We start from the raw sequence: 11,876 nt of genomic DNA, 5'->3' as shown, positions 1-11,876 counted from the left end.
GTTACACATCCCCAGGAAGCAGCCCGTAGCAGCTGTCTAACTCCCAGATACCTGTTTACTACTAGCTAAACAGGGGCATCAGAGTGAAAGAAACTCTGCCCATTTTTTCCGCCTCCACCTGGGATGGAACCCCGAACCTCAGGACTACGAATCCCGAGCGCTCTCCACTCAGCTGTCAAGCCCCCCCCCTTGTGTAATGTTACAAGATAATTTCTGCCGCTTTAGCAGAAGTGGCCGGCAAGTTTATTTAATAATTTACACAAAAGGAAGTCCACAGTCTCAGAAATTTAGTTTTCTACAAACTGAGCATCTACATCACGGGATTCATTTTCCCGCTCTAGCATATCTTGTGCTGCCTTGCTCCCTGCAGGATCTCAAGGACCCCCCCTAAGGAGCCCCCTCTAATTTACCCCACAATTGACTTGAGAATGGTCCAGGACGGACCGAAACGTCGTCGTCCCTTCACTTTCTAGCGTGTGGTCTGGTCAGCGCGCTCCCCTACTCTCTATGGAGTCCCTACCTTGGTCCAACATCTCACTGGGTCCCTTACTGTTTGTTCCAGCGTCTCTACCCAATAGGACAGGAGTCCCTTACTCCAGCATCTCACAGGATCACCAACGACGCGATTAATTATTCCTTTTTTCCGTAGATGTAGTGACCTGTGGTGCCGCGATCCTGCAGAGTCATATTGACCCGCCCTCCGAAGCAACCGGACACCCCGACCCGAATTCTGAATAAGCATCTTAATGGCAGAAATGATGATCGTGTACTTTTTTGGGTACCTTCCCCAGCGGTGAGGTGGATACGAGGGCCGTAGGCAGGATGGAAGTGAAGGGATGTGTCATTAGATGATGTGGAATGGTATGGATAACACCATCCGCTTATCTAGCTCCATCACCGCCCACAGCACTAGCTCCCACAGCTTCAGCTCCCACAGCACTAGCTCCCACAGCACTAGCTCCCACAGCACTAGCTCCCACAGCTTCAGCTCCCACAGCACTAGCTCCCACAGCACTAGCTCCCACAGCACTAGCTCCCACAGCACTAGCTCCCACAGCACCAGCTCCCACAGCTTCAGCTCCCACAGCACTAGCTCCCACAGCACTAGCTCCCACAGCACCAGCTCCCACAGCTTCAGCTCCCACAGCACTAGCTCCCACAGCACTAGCTCCCACAGCACCAGCTCCCACAGCACCAGCTCCCACAGCTCCAGCTCCCACAGCACCAGCTCCCACAGCACTAGCTCCCACAGCACCAGCTCCCACAGCTCCAGCTCCCACAGCTCCAGCTCCCACAGCACCAGCTCCCACAGCACTAGCTCCCACAGCGTTGCCCATAATAGCAACAGCATGACTTTGCGCAGGACTGACGACAAGACGCACTTCAAGTCAGCAGCTTCTCCGCCACGAGTTGCCTGACCTGCTTGTAGCTTCCCTGACCTTAGTCAATTTTGGGAGCAGGTTTTCTCTAATATGTCATTAAACACAAAAACATTGAGACTTATTATTAATTTTCTTTTGGATATTTGCGTAAAATATGAAATAGCAAAAAGAAAATGAATAATGTTGTGTTTAATGTCATTATATATATATATATATATATATATATATATATATATATATATATATATATATATATATATATATATATATATATATATAATGTTCCCTCGTGCTAGAGTATAAGAGTGCGTCAGAAAAGTAATTAAAGCGACGTATACACAGCTACGCAGCCTGGGTCATTTAAAATAGCTGTGACATCAGAGAGGCGCCCGTGTTGTGTGCCGGGGAGCAGCTCTTGACTCACGTCAGAGACACCACCTCACGCCCTCCCTCCCTCCTCCTGCTCCCTCCTACCACACCCTCCCCAGCTGTGTCACGCCTTGCTGTGTCACGCCTTGCTGTGTCACGCCTCGCTGTGTCACGTGTCGCTGTGTCACGTGTCGCTGTGTCACGCCTCGCTGTGTCACGCCTCGCTGTGTCACGTGTCGCTGTGTCACGCCTTGCTGTGTCACGTGTCGCTGTGTCACGCCTTGCTGTGTCACGCCTCGCTGTGTCACGCCTTGCTGTGTCACGCCTTGCTGTGTCACGCCTTGCTGTGTCACGTGTCGCTGTGTCACGTGTCGCTGTGTCACGTGTCGCTGTGTCACGTGTCGCTGTGTCACGTGGTCGCTGTGTCACGTGTCGCTGTGTCACGCCTCGCTGTGTCACGCCTCGCTGTGTCACGCCTCGCTGTGTCACGTGTCGCTGTGTCACGTGTCGCTGTGTCACGCCTCGCTGTGTCACGCCTCGCTGTGTCACGTGTCGCTGTGTCACGCCTTGCTGTGTCACGTGTCGCTGTGTCACGTGTTGCTGTGTCACGTGTTGCTGTGTCACGCCTTGCTGTGTCACGTGTCGCTGTGTCACGTGTTGCTGTGTCACGCCTTGCTGTGTCACGTGTTGCTGTGTCACGTGTTGCTGTGTCACGTGTCGCTGTGTCACCTATCGCTGTGTCACGCTCATCTCCTTGGCGTCAAGACCAAGGTGAAGTCCTTGGCTTGGTTCGCGACAAGCAGCTCTCGCTTCATGCAGGTCGGCGTTCAATCCCCGACCGTCCATAAGTGGTTGGGCACCATTCCTTTCCCACCGCGTCCCATCCCCAAATCCTTATCCTGACCCCTTCCCAGTGCTATATAGTCGTGATGGCTTGGCGTTTTCTCCCTCTGATACTTCCCTTCCCTTCTGCTCTCTAGAATGAATACATTAAACAGAATAGAACATAAACATATCAGGGAAAACAAACAAAGACTCAGCGATAAAGTATTCATAGGAAATAATTTTATTTACAGAGAATTAAGTGAATAAAATCAAACGATAAATATTAAGTAGAGGATTTCTTAGAATTTATTCGGAACTGCTTCTTTTAAGAACATATAGCGTGGCTGCCTGTCCCCTCCTACCCGTCGGTTGAGTGTGGGTGTAGGGTAACGAGCCAGTTAGGAGACGAAAGTGCTTAGATAATACGATTTTGTGTAATTACCTCCTTGAGGTTATTTTGAGAGGATTTCGGGGCTTTTTAGTGTCCCCGCGGCCCGGTCCTCGACCAGGCCGCGGTCGAGGACCGGGCCGGTCGGTCGAGGACCGGGCCGGTCGGTCGAGGACCGGGCCGGTCGGCCGAGCGAACAGCACGCTGGGCTTGTGATCCTGTGGTCCTGGGTTCGATCCCAGGCGCCGGCGAGAAACAATGGGCAGAGTTTCTTTCACCCTATGCCCCTGTTACCTAGCAGTAAATAGGTACCTGGGTGTTAGTCAGCTGTCACGGGCTGCTTCCTGGGGGTGGAGGCCTGGTCGAGGACCGGGCCGCGGGGACACTAAAGCCCCGAAATCATCTCAAGATAACCTCAAGATAGGCCTCCATTCCCATGTATAACATTAGAAGCTATTGAAAGTCATCTTCAAATTCTCAAACCGACTGAATCCTATGCCTTTACTGATGGCTCTGTGCAGTTAGGCACTGGTAGAACAGGTTGTGCATGTGCAGTGTATAAAGGGAATGAAATGATCATGACTAGTACACAGAGATTGAACAACTGGGCAAGCACGACACAGACCGAGCTATTGGGTATTTATCTAGCCACTGAATACCTTAAGCTCAATGGTGGTGGAGTTATTTTCTGTGACTCTAAAAGTGCTCTGCAGTCCTTAAATAACCCATCACAATGTATGTCTGAAGTAGCTTGTATTATTAAATGGAATGTAATTTTTGCCAATGATAATAATTCTTGTATAAAATTTGTGTGGATCCCATCCCATGTTGGAGTTGAAAAACATGACTTTGTAGATCAATTGGCCAATGAGGCTTGCAGGAAAGAAAACATTGATTATGACTTTGGACTATCTAATGCAGTTATTAGAAACATACAAATTAAAGAAATTAATTCAGATTTAGAAGAACTAAGAAATGCACAGAGACCTGAAAGCTGCAGTATTAAAAGTTATGACAAGTTCTGTAATAATAGGTATTTGTATGGTCAGCACAGTAACCGGACCAGGCAATGTGATGTAGTCATTGCGCGAATTCGCCTTGGCTATAGACACATCTGGCAGGTTAGTGAGGCTGAGCCACTACCAGAATATTCAGATTGTAAACTCTGTGATAAACCTTTAATGCATTCACTAGAACACTATATTGATGAATGTGAAACCGTAAAGGACTTTAGACCTCCTGGCCTATTGTACCACCAACTGTGTAACTATTTTATTGACTCAGGTGTTCTGGACGACATCCTAACAATTTACCCAAAATTTGCTTGTCCATTTTAAAGAATGAAGAACAATTTCTATTTATACTCTAAGCTGCATCACTTATGAACCCATCCCTGCCCTTGTGTGGCAGTGCACAATAGAAAGTTGTTTTCACATATCCACACATTAAAACATTGATTGTAACCGTGATATATATGTGCTTCAGCCTACAGTTTAGACCTATTGTCTTGAGTATGACCCTCTGTCCTGCGTGACAGTGAATACCAGCATTAACCTCAATTTAATAAGACTATCAAAATCCTCAGATTAGGCAAAATTGTAATTAATTTTGTCAATAAAGATGTTAATAATAATAATCCATTCCCAGGAAATAGCAGCACCTCGCCACTATTCCAAACTACTTGGTTTCAAAATCATTGGGGGGTTGTGTTCCTGTATTCATTGTATGTGAATCTTTTCTTTTTTTACTCAAGTGGGTACAGGAACAGATGTTGTTGTTGTTGTTAGAGATTCAGCTACTCGGAACAAGTTCCAAGTAGCACGGGCTAAGGTGAGCCCGTAACTTACCTGGCACAGGAGCGGGGCAAGAAGCACGAGCTATGGTTAGCCTGGAACAGATGATTTTCGACACCTTTTAGCAGGCTGAGAGCTTTCCCTTCCCATAGTTCATAGTAAGCCTAGCCTGGTTGATACCTGCTTGATGGGGTTCTGGGAGTTCTTCTACTCCCCAAGCCCGGCCCGAGGCCAGGCTTGACTTGAGAGTTTGGTCCACCAGGCTGTTGCTTGGAGTGGCCCTAGCGCATAATTGTTTCCCCTAGAACGCATTCCGATAATCGGTTAACAAGCAGTTCTCGCGAATTACTGCTGGGTGCCCAGTAATGGCTTCCTGAAGAGGATTCGAACTCAGTTTAAATAGTTCGCAATGCGCTGGGTGTTTTACCACTGCGCCACTAACTACGGTACCCGTCCTACTCTACTTACCTACAAATCAGACAATGGAGGATCCTTAATAAATTTCCTTTTGTTTTCTTAGAAAAATAGTCCAATATTTTGATTTCCTGCAGGTTTTTTGGGTGGTTAATTCGTACATGTAATCTCGAAGGCAACATTAAACAGAGGAGAACACCGTAGAACAGTTAAAGAATATTTGTATTAGATTCTCTTACCACTCAATCTGAGTTCAGTCGAAAGTTGCCTGTGTTCCATAGGGTGTTCTATACACAGTAGTCTGTGTTCCATACACAGTAGTCTGTGTTCCATAGACAGTAGCCTGTGTTCCATAGACAGTAGCCTGTGTTCCATAGACAGTAGCCTGTGTTCCATAGACAGTAGCCTGTGTTCCATAGACAGTAGCCTGTGTTCCATAGACAGTAGCCTGTGTTCCATAGACAGTAGTCTGTGTTCTATACACAGTAGTCTGTGTTCCATAGACAGTAGCCTGTGTTCCATAGACAGTAGCCTGTGTTCCATAGACAGTAGCCTGTGTTCCATAGACAGTAGCCTGTGTTCCATAGACAGTAGCCTGTGTTCCATAGACAGTAGCCTGTGTTCCATAGACAGTAGCCTGTGTTCCATAGACAGTAGCCCTGTGTTCCATAGACAGTAGCCCTGTGTTCCATAGACAGTAGCCCTGTGTTCCATAGACAGTAGCCTGTGTTCCATACACAGTAGCCCTGTGTTCCATACACAGTAGCCCTGTGTTCCATAGACAGTAGCCTGTGTTCCATAGACAGTAGCCTGTGTTCCATAGACAGTAGCCTGTGTTCCATAGACAGTAGCCTGTGTTCCATAGACAGTAGCCTGTGTTCCATAGACAGTAGCCTGTGTTCCATAGACAGTAGCCTGTGTTCCATAGACAGTAGCCTGTGTTCCATAGACAGTAGTCTGTGTTCTATACACAGTAGTCTGTGTTCCATAGACAGTAGCCTGTGTTCCATAGACAGTAGCCTGTGTTCCATAGTGTTATGATCTCAGCCTACAGGAGAAACGAGTCTCCCTTCTTGAGAGTTATTCAGCAAGCCTGACCTAACTAGAAGGTCTAGCAAGTATTGAGGTGATAACGCATATGTAAAATAGTTGGTTGGATATGTGTAACAGTTTGAGATTATGGGCAATGCAGAAGAAAATAGATAAATGACTGGCTAGGAGATGTGGACATTTTGCTGGAGGCTTGAGGCTCGCTTCTGGAGGACCTTGACCTCACTTGAGTGCCAGACATCGCAGGGGGAAGCCGCGCTTCGTTGAGCTCCCGTCAGAAGGGAACCCCTAGTGATATATCTCTAAGAGAAGAGAAGTGTGCAGACGTGCCAGCTGTGGAATCGAGCTGGGGACGTGTGGTCTCAAGTCGTGGACGATAATTAGTGAATATTAAGCCGCCCGGAGGCATTATTGTGGGCTGTGTGGAGCGCCCTGACCAGACGTCGTCAGAGGAAGAAGCGCCCTCGACCAGTTAATCTGTGGTAAGCACGATATACGCCAGTTCATAGTGATTGCATTGTAGTTGGTCGTGTGCCCAGCGACAGTAGCGATGTTTATTTATAAGTTAGACATGTTTTAATAAGGCAGAAGGCCTGAAATAGGAGAGTGAAGAGGGAGGAACACGGAGCGACGTCCGTCCTCTCTGAGCGCTGGTGGACGACTGAGGGAGCCTGGCTCCGGATGGAGGAAGACCCTCCCAGCGAGTGAGGACCGCCACCAGGCGAGGTGGAGTATGGACCCGCCCAAAACGGGGGAGTCCACTCTCACTGTATGTAGAGGACAGATAGAGGTTTGAGGCAAGCATATTGTGTGGTTATTTTTGTTTATGTGTTAAAGGGGAACGTTTTATTGGAACGTCGATGGGTTGCAGGTTTGTCTTTGGGGAAGAAGTTGCTGAGAACTTCGAAGCCAGCAGATGATGTAGCTGATGAGACTCCAAGGTAGTGGAGCAGAGGACCTCGAGCTGTGAGGAGAAGCAGCAGTGAAGAGGAGTGTCACGCGCTTCTGTAGAGGTGGTGTAGCAGCCAAGAGAGCTGTGGAAGAACCTAACAGAAGGGTGAAGCACCGTAGTTGCACAGGGAAACTTCATGATAGCAGCCTGGAGGAGCTGCAGAGGATCCTGGTAGTGAAGCCCGGCAGAACCTAAGGATATTAGGGTTGTGAACTTCCAGAGGTGGAAGGGGAAGTTCTGGTGGATTACTAGTAGGGAGTTGATAGTGTTTGGTTGTCATTAGCGTGCAAGACGCAGTGAGAGGTGAGTGACTGTTGGCATTCTTGCGTCAAGGAGTTTTTTTTATACTGAAGTATCAATGAACATTTATACTGGTATATGTTATTGCATTCAAATGCTGGTTTTCTATATATATATGTTATCTTGCTGATGGTGTAACAGTGTGTAGGCTTGACCAACTTGAGGAAGTTAATAGTATCAGGTGGTGAACCAGGAGGTAGGATACCACTTGATAAGCTGATAATAGAGTTCTGATGGTATTGGAGTGCAACCTGATTGTGATATTATAGAGTATAGGATTCATTATTATTATATGTGTGTATGTATCGTGTATGTGCTTTCTTCAGTAAATGTGTCACAATTCGCTGGTGTTTGCCCTTGTCCTAGTGAGGCTTCCCAGGAGGTAGTAAAGAAGGAGAGAGAGAGAGAGAAAGAACCATGAACCACTGCTGTGGACAGGGTAGGAGGTAATACTAGTAAGTCATAGGGGGATTGAGGAGATCATATCTCATAAGGAGAGAGTGGGGAGTCACAGCGGCTCGAGTGGGTGTGTGCACGTGACGACGAGGCTAAGTGTTGGAGCCGCATCCCCTGAACGTGTGACGTTGAGCCCCTCTCCAAGAGCCAGAAGCGCCAAGGGTGATCTCCTAGTATAAGCACTCTACCGAGTTGTGGGTTGGGTTGTCCGTAGAGGAGGATCAACGACGACTACACCAACCAACCCACAGTCTATATAATAAATTGGGGGCCTGTGTCCGGGAGAGTGAACTGACACACCCACACCCTGTCCAAGAGTGGATTTGTACACCCTTGCTGAAATAGATAAACTGTGTGAACGCAGGTGTATATTCTCTCTTGGGAAGACTCACAGGACAAAGATGGATAAGGTGCAAGCGTTTGTGGAGTCAGGCAAGCCTGAGGACTTGGAAGGTTGCACGAGGGATCAATTGAAACAAATAGCAGAAAAATGTGGCATCAGGTTGAAAGCATCTAAAGTAGCTGGGATGAAGGATGAGATCCTGAGGCAGTTGAGAGCCAGAAGTGAAGCGGCAGAACAAGGAGCCCAGGAAGGAGCTGAAAGTAGAAAGGAGGATGATGGGCAGGATGACGTGAGATCCCAGGGATCGAGTAGGAGCAGCAAGAGTAGCCGCAGTAGTAGGAGTAGCCGGAATAGGAGCTTGGAGAGATTCCAGTTAGAGCTCCAGATGCAGCGTGAGGACAAGGAGAGACAGTTCCAGCTGGAAAAGATGAGATTGGAACTCCAGATGAAAAATGAAGCCGAGAAGGAGAAAGAGAAAACCAGACTGGAAATAGAAAAAGAGAAAGCAAGGCTAGAGGTGGAAAAAGAAAAAGAGAGAACAAAACAAATGCAGATAGAAGCGAATAGAACCTTGGCTGAACAAAGGATTGAACATGGGTTGCCAGAGAGCACCACCCAGGTATCACACCCACCAGATGTTAGGGTTAGGGAGAAGGACATTCCCTTGTTTGTTCCCGAAGAGGCAGAGAGCTTTTTCGAGCACTTTGAAAAAGTAGCCAGCATCAAGGAGTGGCCACAGGAGGAATGGGCCCAGCTGGTCCAGTTAAGATTGACCGGTGCAGCCAGGGAGGCGTACACCCAATTGTCACTGGAAGAGTGCCAGGATTATGCCACGGTAAAGAGCAGCATTTTGCGCTCGTTTCAGTTAACCCCAGAAGCTTATAGGAAGCGCTTCAGAGAGATGGTGAAAGTTGGAGCATGTACGTTTGCTGAGACAGCAAGAGATCTGGAAAGACGATTCCAGAAGTGGATTGAGGCTGCTGGAGTTGGATCTTATGCTGACCTGAAGCAACTGATGGTCATGGAGAAGTTCTTGGAGATGATGCATCCCGAAACAAAGTTCAAGATCCAAGAAGCAGGGATAATGGAGGTGAAAGATGCCGCAGATAGGGCGGATATGATTACTGAAGCGTACAAGAGCTTAAGGGAGAACAGAGTGAGAAGCGAGGCGAGACGCAGCAATGGCAGATCCAATGGAGTCTGGGGAGGAAGAAATTACGAAAGACCCAGAAGAGTCTGGGATGAGAAAAATTTTGATAAATGGGCAGATAAAAGTAAGTACCCTAAAGCTCAGAAGAGTAGGTCGCGCACTTCATCTGAAAGTGAAGATGGAGGAGCTAAACGAGAAACTGATCGGTATCCGGGAAATCAAGAGTCCAGTAAAGCTCCACAGAGTACGAGTAGTACGTCTGGCCCGAGGAACTCCAATACGAGTGGGCAGAGTCAGAGCCGCTTTGGTACATATAGAAGAGATTTTTCCCAGATGAGATGTTACAATTGTAACGGATTGGGTCACGTGATGCGAGATTGTCGGCAGGGCAAGAGAGTTGTGACCCTGGCCATGTGTGACCCCCGAGGTAAATATACTAATGTGTTCCAAGACAAACCACAGAGAGCGAACTTAGTGAACGAGAGGTATAGGCCGTTCATGAGCAAAGGTTGGATCAGAATAGGAAGCCAACCTGAAGTAGAAGTTGGTATCTTAAGAGATACCGGAGCTAATCAGAGCTTGATTACGAGAAGCCTGATTGGGAATGATCGACGGTTAGCTGGCAGGAGTAAGATGAGAGTATATGGGTTATTGTCTGAGAGTGACATGCCCGTATGTACTGTCCAGCTAAGGTCGGAATATGTGTCGGCGGAGGTGATGTTGGGAGTGTGCCCCGACATACCTATTCCAGGAGTCCAAGTGATCCTGGGGAATGACTTGTGCGGGACAAAGGTGTTGCCAAGAGTCATAGCGGAGACTGTGCCAGAGGAGTGCCCAGAAGGCCACTGCACGGGTGGGACACCTGAGAGTGTGAACCTGACTGACATCCGAGGAGATGCGTCAGGAGACCGCCAAGCCATTGAGTACCCTGTCTCGGTAGTGATGAAGACAGAGGTGGCCGACGAGGAAGACACTGGAGAAGGTGAGACAGTGTCGATTAAACCGGTGGAAGATATCGATGTAGATATATCATGGCTGTTTGATGAAGGTCCAGCCCAGGAAAATGAAGTCTCGGTGAGGTCAAAAGTGAAGATGGCCCAGCCGAAGAAGAATACTGTGAAGGGAGTTGACCTGAAGAGAGCCCAGACTGCTGAAATTGAGAGTCGGAAGGCGAATGCAACTGTGCTGAGTAGGAATGAGGAAGGATGTGGACAGACTGAAGACGGGAATAGAGCGTCAAGTGGTCCACGAGCACAGAGGCATATGGATAGTGGAGTTAAGTTGTTTGAGATGTCAGGAGTCGACATGTTTCACAGAAAACGTGGAGGAGAGATAGTGAAGAAGAGTAATAGCCGGGAAAATGAAAGGAGAAGAGACAGTATGTGTGGAGAGATGCTTACGAGCACTTTGGGAGAGGCAAAGCGACATGTATGGTCGAGTGCTGTTGGATGTAGTGCAGTGCTCGAAGAAACTTTTAGGGAACGAAGAAGAGTCGAAGGAGAAGAAATGGAGTGGTATAGAAGTGAAAAGTGTAGGAAGAGGATGATGATGCAAGCATGGAGGGATAGAAGAAAGCCGAGGACTCGATGGAAGTCAGACAGGATGAGATCTTGGATAAATGCGGAGACGAAAGGGAGGATCGTCGGTGAAGACGAGGGAATGAAGTATGATGACAGGAGACGAAAGTATAATGGGAGTAGATGGAAGTATGAAGACGACAGAGGAGGTACAGACAGTAGATGTCTGACTCTGGACGTGAAGAGAGGAAGACGAGGAAACGGAGGGTGGAAACAATAAGTAGAGTGGACCGATGGAGTGCAGGCGTCCAAGGAGGACAGCCTAGCCAAGAGGTGCCAGAGAAGTCAAATCGTTTGTGAGAAGATCATATTTCTGGCGAGTTGTGAGCCAGATGTTGCAAGGTGCAACGGATTAATTGTAGACTCCTAAGAGAGTATATCGGGTGAAGAACGAGACAGTGTGGTGGCGGATGTATTATCCCGAGCCTAGCCACTAGAATAACTCTCAAAAATAAGGGGAGGGGAGTGTTATGATCTCAGCCTACAGGAGAAACGAGTCTCCCTTCTTGAGAGTTATTCAGCAAGCCTGACCTAACTAGAAGGTCTAGCAAGTATTGAGGTGATAACGCATATGTAAAATAGTTGGTTGGATATGTGTAACAGTTTGAGATTATGGGCAATGCAGAAGAAAATAGATAAATGACTGGCTAGGAGATGTGGACATTTTGCTGGAGGCTTGAGGCTCGCTTCTGGAGGACCTTGACCTCACTTGAGTGCCAGACATCGCAGGGGGAAGCCGCGCTTCGTTGAGCTCCCGTCAGAAGGGAACCCCTAGTGATATATCTCTAAGAGAAGAGAAGTGTGCAGACGTGCCAGCTGTGGAATCGAGCTGGGGACGTGTGGTCTCAAGTCGTGGACGATAATTAGTGAATATTAA

General features: G+C 47.9%; 1 protein-coding gene across 1 annotated transcript; it reads left to right on the top strand.

Moving 5' to 3' along the window:
• The first annotated feature begins 6,379 nt into the window (after positions 1–6,379).
• Positions 6,380–11,630, top strand: LOC138359219 (uncharacterized). Its single transcript, XM_069318214.1, has 2 exons — positions 6,380–6,703; positions 7,093–11,630. The coding sequence occupies exon 2, from the start codon at positions 8,331–8,333 to the stop codon at positions 11,217–11,219; it is 2,889 nt and encodes a 962-aa protein (XP_069174315.1). The 5' UTR covers positions 6,380–6,703; positions 7,093–8,330; the 3' UTR covers positions 11,220–11,630.
• The last annotated feature ends 246 nt before the right edge of the window (positions 11,631–11,876 follow it).

Source organism: Procambarus clarkii, chromosome 8, assembly GCF_040958095.1.
Source record: "Procambarus clarkii isolate CNS0578487 chromosome 8, FALCON_Pclarkii_2.0, whole genome shotgun sequence".
NCBI lineage: Eukaryota > Metazoa > Arthropoda > Malacostraca > Decapoda > Cambaridae > Procambarus > Procambarus clarkii.
The sequence above is the reverse complement of the archived record's forward strand: the minus strand, read 5'-3'. Positions and strand labels throughout refer to the sequence as shown.

Coding starts and splice junctions, on each gene's coding strand:
- LOC138359219 (XM_069318214.1), top strand. CDS start 8,331: ATGGATAAGGTGCAAGCGTTTGTGGAGTCAGGCAAGCCTGAGGACTTG.